At 33.3% G+C, this 12811-nt stretch overlaps 1 protein-coding gene across 1 annotated transcript in view; it reads left to right on the forward strand.

Moving 5' to 3' along the window:
* HFM1 (helicase for meiosis 1) overlaps positions 1-12261 on the forward strand; it is a 53575-nt gene extending 41314 nt beyond the window's left edge. The window contains 10 exon segments of the mRNA XM_087720751.1: positions 486-614; positions 2976-3071; positions 3835-3953; positions 5506-5588; positions 6843-6946; positions 7431-7652; positions 9009-9114; positions 9607-9718; positions 11127-11278; positions 11916-12261. Of these exon segments, the coding sequence (XP_087576877.1) occupies positions 486-614; positions 2976-3071; positions 3835-3953; positions 5506-5588; positions 6843-6946; positions 7431-7652; positions 9009-9114; positions 9607-9718; positions 11127-11278; positions 11916-11979 (1187 nt within the window). The 3' untranslated portion in view covers positions 11980-12261.
* The last annotated feature ends 550 nt before the right edge of the window (positions 12262-12811 follow it).

Consider the following 12811-nt stretch of genomic DNA (forward strand, 5'->3'; position numbering starts at 1 on the left):
AGCATGCAAGTCCTAAAGCTGTCAAGTTACAAGACCCTTGCACCCCTAACCTTTTAGGAAAAAAATCCCAGGGGTGTTCAAACTTGACAGCTTTAAGACTTGTGGACTTCAACTCCCAGAATTCCTCCTCCAGTCATGTTGGCTCACGAACTCTGGCACTGAAGTGTGCAAGTCTTAAAGCTGTCAAGTTACAAGACCCTTGCACCCCTAACCCTTTAGAAAAAAAACCCCCAGGGATGTTCAAACTTGACATTTTTAAGACTTTAAGTTTTAGATAGGACTCTTAGAGGTGGGCAGGGTGATTGGTGAGCCAGCCAATCAGTGAGCAGCAGGTGGGACAAACATGGTGTGGACGGGCAGGGGGAGGGAGCTGGAACCAGTTCTAAACGACATGGTAGATTTGTGGAACGTCTTCTATAGAAGAGTTTAGAACTGGCAGGAATCCACCCCTGCATGTATATAAATATAATTTTCTTCCCTAATAGTTGGACTGGATATTCAGCAGAAATATAAACCATTTTACTTGGGACCAAAGAAGTTTGGAATCATGATCACTCATGGAAAATCTGATAGCTCTCAGATATCTTCAATAGGGTCATCAAAATTAAGAACAGGTAAAGGTAAGCAAAAATTCTATACTAAATATTTATTGTTAGCAACAGAATAGATTTTAGGTACATAAGTGTTTGATGTCAGAACCTGGTCTGATGGTGAATAATGTATGACATAAAGGGTACAGGCCTACTTCAGAAATTTTTGATTGCAGAATATTAAAATAATTATGAGAAGAGTCGGCAAACAAAAATCAATGTGCTTTTGGGTTTAATATTAAAAATGCAAATCCTACTTATTTAGTAGGCATTTGAAATTTGCCAAAGATATTCTCTGTGATGATACAAACTCTGGCTTAGATATGTTGATGACACTTTTGTGATTTGGCCACACGGGAAAGAAAAACTGGACAACTTCCTCACACATCTCAACAGTCTACACCCCAAAATACAATTCACTATGGAAATAGAAGCAAACAACCAACTTCCCTTTCTGGACGTCCTAATCTATAAAAAACCCAATGGCTCCCTAGGACACACCATCTACCAGAAAAAATACACACCAACCACTACTTAAACGCACAATCCCATCACCACCCTGCACAGATCAACTCTGTAGCCAAGACCCTCATCTCCAGAACCAAACACCTAGCTGACAAAGACCACCTGAAAACTGAATTACACACTCTCACAAACGTATTAATCGCCAACAGATTCCAAAGAAAAACAACTACCAACCTAATCCAAAGGGAGACTCCCCCCAAGAACCGAGACGCAGAACAGGACAACGGCATTGCCCTCCTCCCTTACATCAAAGGCACCACAGATACAATCACCAAAATTCTCCACAAACACAATATCAAGACATCAGTAGGCAAGACATCAACACTGACCAAAAAATAGCCAACATCTTAAGAAACCCCAAAGAAAAAATCCAGCTAAAAAACCAAGGGGTCTATGAAATACCATGCAAAATCTGCCCTACAACATACATAGGACAAACGAACAGGAGAATAAATGCATGCATCGCAGACTACAAGAATGCAGTAAAAAAAAAAGAAAAAACTTCCTCCCTTTTCTAGCACCTTAAAGCTACAGGATATGAAATTAATTTTGAAGGAACCAAATTAATCTCCAAAACTGAACACTTCAACAAGAGAATAATTATGGAAGCTATCAAAATAGAGAAACACCCCCACAACATAAATAAACGTGACGATACCTCCTGCCTACCAGACATCTAGAAACCAGCCCTAGTCAACAACGAGCCCCACCCACCACCCAGGTCGTTACAACACAAAACAACAACAGACACACAGCCAGCACGAATCAGCACCAATCTACCAATCATGATACAACCACACAGCCAATCAATCCACTTACTGAAACAAAGCCAGCACTCTACACACCCCCACCAAGATTTATAGAAAGACGGCAGCTCCGACCACACTTTAAGCCGAAAACACCAGCCTGAAGATGGTGAGTGAGACCTCGCCAAAATGTTGCCAAGACAATCTCAATCTTACATGGGAAAAGACCCAAATACAACAAGACCAGCACATATATCTATATCTATGTGTGTGTGTGTGTGTATCTATCTATCCATATCTATCTATCTATCTATCTATCTATCTATCTATCTATCTATCTATCATCTATCATCTATCTCTGTAATCTATTCTAATTATAGCTATATCATCTATCTATCTATCTATCTATCTATCTATCTATCTATCTATCTCTATATCTATCTATCTATCTATCTATCTATCTATCTATCTATCATCTATCTATCTATCTATCTATCTATCTATCTATCTATCTATCTATCTATCTATCTATCATCTATCTCTATCTGTAATCTAATCTAATTATAACTATATCATCTATCTATCTATCTATCTATCTATCTATCTATCTATCTATCTATCTATCTATCTATCTATCTATCTGCTATTATAATATATATAATGATTCCTAATGTATATGTTTTTGTTTTTTGAATCTGAATATTTTAGTTGGTTTTTATTTAAATGGTAATATCCTCAGATATATTTTCCAGAGATAGCCTTACTGAACACAGTGGGATTTAATTTGGTACAAATTTTTTAGAAACAGAATGTCTTATTCTTTTGTTCTGACATTGAAGTGTCAGTATATATACATGTAAATTATGGATAAATTCACTTAAATTATAGTAAACATTTAGTAGGCTTATCACCTACTAAATACTATTTCCTACACGATCATTTTCAAATGTTTTCTTCATGATTCTTCTTCATTTACATATTACCTTATAGAATTTGTGGAAAAAACAGTAAAATAATCTGCTGCAATTTTTCACTGATTACCATGTATTTGATTCTGATATAATGTTTAAAGTTTTTTTTTCTTTTATGTCATCAAATTAACATAAAACAAAAGAAGCAACTTGTAGCCAAGAATCGCTAAGCATAAAGAATGGGAATAGAAAATGCAATCACCACTGCAAAAATAAAGAAACTTGTGGACATGACTGTTGTGAGTTTTTTCTTATAGTAACTTATGAATGATACAATCTACATGTAAAGCATTATGACAAGGATTTACTCAGCCTCTTGAGTTTAGAAATGTGCATATGCTCATAAATGTAAACACTTTTAAAAATGGGTATATTGTAGGAAGTTTTACATTTGGAACAAGACAGATTCTTAATGGAGTACAACAGTCGTCCCCAACCTTTCTGGCAACAGGGTGTAGTTTCATGGAAGACATATTTTCTCTGAATGAGGAGTGATGGATGGTTTCATATGCAACCTAGATCCAGCACATGCACAGGAGAAGTTTTGCTTGCTCACCTGCTGCTCACCTTCAGCTACACAGCCCGATTCCAAACAGGCCTGGTACCACTCAATGGGCCAGGGGTTGGGTAACCCTAGTGTACAATACATACCCAAAACCCACAAACTTTTACAATGTGCATCTGGAAAAGTAACATTAAAAAATAGACCACAAATCAATAAAAATGAACAGGGTATCATTATAATTTACTCATAACTATGATATATGCCTCATAGCTTCCGTTTTTTTTTTTTTTTTGGCATTAAAAATGGATTTAGGAATTATTTAGAAATAATTGGTACATGCATTGTTGCCAATAAAATGGAAACAGTTGGCTGTTGTCACACAAGAGTTTATTTGAAACATCTATGAATTATTTTTCTTTTGTTTCTAGTTTTCTGTAACAAAAATAAAATATAAATATAAAATGAATATATTTATATATATACATTACATTTTTAAGGTAAAATTGGAGTTTCAGAGAAATCTAACATGAAGAATGAGTCAGCTTTTTCTTCATATCTTACTGACTTAAGAAACAGGAATGCTGAATCTGCCATTCCCCCAGTCAAGCGACTAAAGGTATATGAATTTGAAAGAATATGTGTGCCCTTTTAAAATAAAATAACTATTTGAAATTAAGAGCATTTTTGTTAGTGAAATATAATATCTAATGTTGAATATTTCCTGTGAAGAAAAAAGGCAGAATATTATAGTAACATTAAAAATGTCTACAAAAAAGATTAAGGTGACAGTACAAATTACTCCAGAAAACCTATTGGAAAATAAAAGTTTTATAATCTTCTTTACCATTTATTTGAAATAAGTATAGAAACTGATACCAGTATTCCACAGGAGGTAGCTTTGGAAAAAATGTATATTTTGGCAATATATGATTTTTTTAAAACATTAGTAGCTAATTTGAATATGATTGTTGGATTGAATAATAAACTAAGATTGGATATTGTATCTTATGCTACTATTTGCAGGCAAAAGTTTGATAATGCTTCTTGCCTGCCATCTAAGCAGGGTTTGGAGGATCAAGTTTATACTCTTTTCTTAAGATTTTACATTGCAATCATTTTTATTTCTAAGGAGTCGCCATCTAGTCTTCCCCTTTGTTTAAGTTAAATAAATTTACAGATTTCAAACTATTCTTTCCTTTTGTAGGAGTTTTTTTTCTACCATAAAATGATTACAAGTATAATAGTGAGTGAAATATAATAAATTATATTTCTATAATACATTGTAATAATAAACTATAAATAGAATTATAGCCACCCTTCGTTTGTTCTTTGCATAATTCAAAGCTGCCATTCACTAAAATCATTATCAACATTGAACATTCCAAATCAATCTATTCCCATATAAAGGCCTTTTCACTGAAGGTTATATCCTGCTATCTATTATGTTAGTTTAGTACATGTTGGTATCAAGTCCCAAAGGTGCTTTTTTTCAAGAGGAAACTGGACTGTCTGGTTTTTCTTTAAAGAAGTTTCACTTCTCATCCAAGAAGCTTCTTCAGCTCTATATATTGGACTTGTGGAGGAAGATTCAAAGGACCCACCTGCAATAGGTAATTCAGTATGTTGTACTCTCAGAAATGAACTTAACCATCCAATTAGAGCTAAAGAAGCTTCTTGGAAGGGAACCAAAACATCTTCAAAGAAAAACCAGAAAGTCTAGTTGCCTTTTGAAAAAGTACCTTTGGAACAACCATGACCTGTATGACCGACAATTTCCATAGACATGTTTGTAGCAAGATAGTTTTCAGCTTCTGGATCGAAGTCTGAAAGAGAAAAATAGGTCCGAAACATCACCCAGCTGGCTTCCAAGGGAGGATTAGAACTCCTTGCTCTTAATCTTAACCCCAATCTTAACCATATAAAACTTTCAATCCAAAGATAAGTAGATCTTGCTCTTGCTCTACACCCATACACAAAGAGCTATTTTCTACCATATAAAAACATCAAGTAGAAAAAAAATGTTCGTAATGTTCATAATAGAATTAGTTTTTTAAATTGTGGTTTGTTTATTTTTTTTCTAGTTGTATATAAGAAACAAATATAAGTGCCCCTGTATAATATAATAATAATAATAATAATAATAATAATAATAATTTTCTACATTTTAGATGCAGATGTCAAATAAATCTCAAAAAGTCAATCTTAAACAATTTAGTTATATCCCAAAAGCTTCTCTTCCAGGATTGCCAAGGTATTGTAGTAACAGTAAGAGTCATCTATCATCATGGTCTCTTTATTTCAGCTAAAGATTGATAAGACATAAATTAGAACAAGTCTGGTACAATCTAAAGATATAATTGTCAACTTCTAAAGCGTTGTCATGAAAATTATCAGGTTGGCACTGGAGGGAGGATTCCATGCATCCCTTTGGCCAGAGTCGGGTCTCATATATCTACAATCTAGATGGCGAATATGAGTTATGATGCATGACAGAAGGGAGGAGATAGAGGGGTAAAGTTCAAATGCAATTAAGCGAAAGCCAGTTTAGGCTCCACAGAAGATCAAGCCAAGATGTTGATCCTAATAAATGAATGTTTTTTTGTTTGAACTTTGTCTCAAGGCTCGTAAATTAATTAGGTCATCTCTTGGTAACTTGGGAATAATAACATTAACAGTTTAATATATGACATGTCTTTAATAAGAAATCTGGATTTGACGTAGCTTGATCACTATAGCACAACATTTGAATGTTAAACAATGATTTCAGGATGTCTGTGATTTAAGAAATCACAGATAATTGATCTGGGGGGGCAACGCAGTGTTTCCAAAAAATAATTAATTGACAACACAGTTCTGCATAGAATTTACATCTTAGAGAAACATATTCTAGTGTTTCAGTTTTATTTGAACATAAGGGATTCCTTTATAACTGCCATCTATAACTGCAGAAGGAAGGGCATTAAAACATGCTTGGAAAATGAATATAGAATAACTTGAATAAATAGTATGTGGGTTATGGTCCCGTTGATATACTGAGGAGACAATATAATCTGGGGTTGTTGCTAAATTACTGTGTACTGAAGTTCAATATCTGGAAGAAATTAAGAGGCATGTCAAGCTGAAGCGCTGTGTTAGTTATGACTATACTGTATATTATCTAAATTTAAAGTGAACACTCCTAAAGTAGGAAAGGCAGAAGCGCCATGAGGGGGGGGGGGAAGAGAGATAGAATTTAAGCCAATAACATACACATAACAGGAGGTGTTTCTCAGAGGAAGGGCTAAAAACACAAGGCATAAAGGTCCTTCCAGTTGCCCAGCTAAAGCACGCAGGCAGTAGCAATTACAGGAAGATGCTGGAAATGCATAATCACTTTAGTGATAATGGCAATTGCATCAAGTTGTACTGTGTAGGAAAAAGCAATTGTTTGTTTTCTTTAATAATAATCTCAAATTTACTGGTTATTCACTATAACATTGATTCTAATTATTACATTTTTCTAAAGATTAGAACATGGACAACATCCAAGATCTCCTTTACCAGAAGACATCTATAGTTCTAATGTCTGTCAAACATTTCAACTGGAACCTGAAGTTCGCAAAATGAATGGTACATTTCTAATGATTTTTAACATTTATTTTACATGGCCACAATTTAGTCACAGTTCAATTCTTTTAATTCCTTTAGTTTCAATGATATAAATTAATTGCATTAAATACTTGGAAACATCATGCTTCTTCACTTCTTTATATGGTAACATAAAGGAATAACTGGATTAACTTTATTATCCCAAAATATTCTCATTTTGTAGGGTTTTTTACACAAAACAATACATTTACTGTCCAAGCCAGTTTCATAAATATCTGAATATAAATATTTCAGGTCAGTATATAGTAATTAGAAAAGCTTGTAAAAATAAATGCAATCAAAAGCTCATTTTATAAATAAATGTCTGCTCCCTATTAGAAACATGATGCCTGCTTCCAAAAATGGTGTTGTACATTCATCTCTCTTTTTGTTTAAATTGGATACATTTATTATTTTAAAAATGTAAGAAATTACATTGGAATAGTATTGTTATTTCAAATTTTAGGTTTCTTTCCTATCAAGCAATCTGATGAAAAGAATAACCTGACAATGAGCTCACACGAAAGTCTTGAAGAATCTTCAATGAGCAACTTGACTGATGCAGATAAAAGCATCTCTTTGTTTTCTGAAACTTTGAATGTAAATTTTGAATTAGGAAATGAAATTTGGAGTGATTACAATGATGGGAATCACAGCAACACTAATATGCAGAAGTTAAAAGATCCAGGTAAAAATTAAATGTAGTAGCTAATTTTAGTTTAAACTATTGAAGGAATATATGAATCAATATTAGCTTCTGCTTATATTATTGTATACTATCAGAAATTAGTTGTTTTCTAGCATAGCAAATTGTAACCTTAATACTGGACTGCAAATGTTATCTCATTGCTGTATCTCGCTTCTATTCTTGGTTTCAAAGCTAGGGACATTCTTGAAAGCTAGTAGAAGAAATTGTTACATGGGAATATCAAGCTGCATATATAAAGGAAGCAAACTAGGGAGTTTTCCTGGCTCATAAATCCTTAAAGCATTCTGCCAAAAAACAACTTGGCAAAGGGGGACTGTCACCCCCTACACAAGGCCAAAGGAATACTTCACAGATAAGGTAGACAGAGAGGAGCTTGAACAAAAGAACGCTTTAAAAATCACATTGGTAACAAATCTTTGTCCCTGATTGGATAAACTTTGTTTCTATCTGCCTAAAATGTATATAATACTCTGAGCCACTCTTGCAGGGGGTGGCTATTCCTTACATGCATTTGTTTGTATGTTTTGGATATAGTTTTGTCATCCAGCTTTTGCTATGGCCATAAATAAAAACTGATACTTTTTGCAAGCGTCATCTTGAGTCTCACACTTTGGCATTTCAGTGGCTCGGGGAAAACTGCTGGAACCTTACATTATGTACTAGTATTTTGAATATAAAATCTGCATTATTAGTTTCATCCAAAAAAGAAAACCTCCCCAGTCACAAAAAAAATGTTTTTCACAAGTGACTAAAATATTATTTTTGTTTTATTTTGTTATAAATATATAACAGGGGTAAATAAAATAATAGAGTACAATTTCTAAAACATAACATACCATACCCATAGTGGCATATCCGGATAATTTCTTAATAATTTGGAACACTGGAACCAGATATACTTAATTGTCATAGCTGATTTTTTAAATATTGATTTTAGGAATATAGACAAGATGCTAAGAAGAAAGGTATACTTTGCAGTATAACTCTAACTCACAAATAAGCATCTGTATGATTGATTAGCTTTTGTTTTGATAAAGATCCTGTTTTGATTAATTTGTGGTAACTAAATTGAAATATTAGTGCAAATATTTGGCAGAAATGCAGAAATGATCTTCCATTACTTTTTTTACAGGATTACTTTTTACTTCCCAATTTAGGCTACAAGTGTTTGATATTTTTATCAAACAAAAACCAACCCTATTTATCTTTTTTTTTTCAAAATCAGCCAAGATTTTATTATTACGAGACTAAAATGATAGATACGGTATATCAGATCGATTTCATTTATATTTAGATACTATTTGCAAGATATTTGGCATTATTTTTTTGTTTTAGAATCTTCTCCCCTGGAGTCCGGAAATATGTACATCCAGAATTTGAGAAAAAATACATCGTTTTGTCAAAACACTCAGAAAAAACCTCCTGGGGTACTTTTTAAAAGGTATCTATAATGTAATAAAATAACTACTTATGTATCTTCAGTTATGCTTGCATATACAAAGATTTTCAAATGTAAATCCCCCAGAGATACACTATCCCACTTGTCTTCTGGCCGTCTCTAACAGACTGCTTTTGCATAGAAATATATGTTTATGATTTTTTTTAAAAGCCATCCTTGTTCACAAGTGTAAGAGTTATATATGCACAAAAAAAATTTGTATGTAAATCCTTTCTCTTTAATGCCCTGAATCTCAGATCAATCTTGTAAATAAAATGTCTGCAGAAACATTCTAAATGTACATATATTAAGAATGGAATGTAGATATATATATATATTTCCTACTGTTACTATGCACCTTCTTATATGTTTAGAATGAAAATACTCCAAAATGTTACATAATTTATTGTGGTAGCATCTTGCTGTTTTTTAAAACGTTATAATCTTTTATTTTGCAGTATTTAATTTTGTTTAGATCCTATTTCATTTTTTTAGTTATTCTACAGAAAAAACAAAACCTGATATCTGTTTACAAAATTCTTACTCTCCTTCACTGACTCCTCCATCCAGTAGCAAATTACTTTTAGAATGTGGAAATCAAGATATTGTAAGTCATAATTTACAAATTTGATAATTTACTTGTCTAACATTGTACTAAATACATATTGAAAGCATGCCTGGTGTTTATTAGGTTTATTACCAATTTTGCCTGATAAACTTTTCTGACATTTATATGTTTGCATATGCATGACTGAGGCAGGACAGAAGTTGTAAGTACATTTTCTGAAAGATAGTTGCTGTCATGAAAAATTCAGAAGAAAGAAAGGGGTACAACACAGAGCAGAAATAGCCGAACATTTATTTAGTGATTGTTGGGTCCCAGTTTTACAAGAAAAAGGAATTGCAAACAATGGGAAAGCAAAGATTTTTACAGGGCTACAGGCAGCAATCCTAGGAATCTAGTTTATTGGTAAATATTGGGGAAAGTCAGCAGATTCTTGACTATGGGCCTGGGGTATTTCTGTTGTTAGGCAAAAGCCCCACTTTCAGAAGTGGCAGCGGCACTGGGGAAGTTCATTATTAAGGAGATGCTAATCAACTGCCTGACTATGATTAAAGATGATACCTTAATCACTTAGTTATAATTTCTATTGCAATTCTTTATTAAGGCTGCACTCAGGTTATAGCATAAGCAGTGAAGAGTATAAGAGTGAAGTTTCTAGTCTTTGGTTAGATGGAATGAGGGGAGTCTCTCTGAAGACAGGGATGTTTGTTTATGACTCTGATGGAGTTAAGCACTGCCCAGGTCATATCCATTCTCTCTCTCTCTCTCTCTGGATGCCATTGGGACCAATGTGACCTCCAAGGCCTTAGGTTCAGGGCATACCTCCTCACATTTTTGCTAAAGAAGTATCCATTTTAAGTTAGCTAGGGCATTTTATAGGGAAGATATCTAGGGAAAAAGATTATTTGTGACTTCATTGTTTACTTGATATTTGAATTGTGGTAGAGAGAAAAAGATTGGGAGATTTTTTTTTTAATTTAGTGTCACTTTTAATACTTGGATCCTTGAGAAATGTTCTTAGTGTAATATGGCATAGAATCACCCTAATATAATATTAGGCCTAGTGGTGGGATTCATTTTTTTTTACTACCGGTTCTGTGGGCATGGCTTGATGGGTGTAGCAGGGAAGGATACTGTAAAATCTCCATTCCCTCCCCACTCCAGGTTACTGCAAAATCTCCATTTTCTCCCGATCAGCTGGGATTTGGAAGGCAGAGAATTGATGGGGGTGGGGCCAGTCAGAGGTGGATATTTACCGGTTCTTTGAACTACTCAAAATTTCCACTACTGGTTCTCCAGAACTGTCAGAACCTGCTGAGTACCACTTCTGATTAAGCCTTAAGTTTATATTTCCAAGATTCAATTGTGTAAACTTATGTAATATAGAAGTAAACCGTTGATCATATGATGCTAACTGCATCTACTTGTTTTGGGGGGTTTTGTGTTACAGTTTCGACTTCAAGAAGAATATAATCCACCAGAAAAGCTGAAAATGGCACAATTAACTACAACTTCAGAAACAACCTTGACATCTTACCAAGTTGCTGAAAAGGGAGACTTTTTTATTACTAACAGAACTATGACAAAGGGGGCTGATCTTAGGTATTAAAAACATTTTAGTAGAATCTTCAAACTGAAATTTTCATAATGGTTTCTGAACATGTATTTCAAAAGGCATAAACGCACAACTAACCAACTCTTTTTACTCTCCTACTATATATTTCCGACTTCTCCCAAGCATGGCTGCAAATCTGAACTCTCTGTAACTGCATATAGACACAGCCTAACTAATTTCTTTATTTCAGGCAACAGCAAAACAAAAGTACACAGTGCTATGTTTCTGTATGCTCCAAAGTCTAGATTCTAAACTTCTTCTTCCTGACTGAGTTAATGGATATTTGACTGTTATCTTTACAGCCTTGAGAATGCTCATTGTTGACATAAGACAAAACATGCAAATTAAGGCTGTATAAAATTCATTTTTTCATGAATGAAATATTCTAGAAAATCCTGGAACACTTTTTTCTTGCTCCAAACCAATATCAGGATCATTTTTATTCTGAAATGATACAGTAGTTTCCAGGAGTAAATTCTCTGTTCAATTTGCACATCCTACTAATATTTATACTTTAGCACAATATTTTGGTTTATTAGCTCTTCCATATTATGTTAAAATAGTAATTTTATAAGGTTTAATATAGTAAAAATAACATTTTCTTTGTGCTTTCTTTTGTCCTAGGCATCAACTTGATGACAATGGGGATATTAAGCCTTTTCTTGGCATATTTGATGGCCTTTTCTAACACTCATAAACAAAATGTTTTATCGATGGGGAAGAATAAATCTTAATTTTGAGGGATTTTCAAATGCTATTTGAGCATTTTCTACTTTTTCGGTTTATAATAATTCATTGGTAGTCAATTTTGCTATATGGACAATAAAGTAATTACCAAAATACTATATATTTACTTACATGCATACTTAATTTGTAATATTATTTAAATGTCAAAACGCTTCATTAGATAAGATTGTACTCCAAATATACTATTTTTGAATTTTACAGTTTTATTCTGGAAAATAATGTTATCTTTGCCAAATATATCTCTTAAATTAATATCTTTGTGAACTATTTCTTTTTATTGTTTTCTTTCTTTTGGTCAGTGTTGACAACTGGTGGCTACTTAGACAAATCCCTGCAGTTTTCTTGGTGAGATTTCAGAAGTGACTTGCCCTTCCATTCTTGTTAGGACTGAGAGAGAATGGGACTAGTCCAAGGCTGTCCAGTTGGTTTTATGCATAAGGCAGGACTAAAACTCATGACCTCAAGATCTCTAACTCAGCATCTTTAACCACTAATAATAACTATAATAGCTTTATTCTTAAATTATTACTGAAAAAAATACTTCCCCCCCATATTTTTCTAATCTATCAATTACTTATATTGACTTTGCATTTTACAATTAAGTTTGTGTTTGTGAGTGTATTGTCATCTCTTTGTAGTTTTAAATACTATTATTTCAAATTGGTTTTTATTCAGCAATGTTAATTAAGAATGGGTTGGATCCAAATGTTTTCATGAATGATTTTTTTTCTATAGTAGAAAAAGTTTTCTAAGAAAAAAAGGAATCTCCTCAT

The sequence above is a fragment of the Thamnophis sirtalis genome, unplaced genomic scaffold (assembly GCF_051295495.1).
Source record: "Thamnophis sirtalis isolate CommonGarterSnake01/CBP01778 unplaced genomic scaffold, rThaSir2_p1.2 scaffold_7, whole genome shotgun sequence".
Taxonomy (NCBI): Eukaryota; Metazoa; Chordata; class Lepidosauria; order Squamata; family Natricidae; genus Thamnophis; species Thamnophis sirtalis.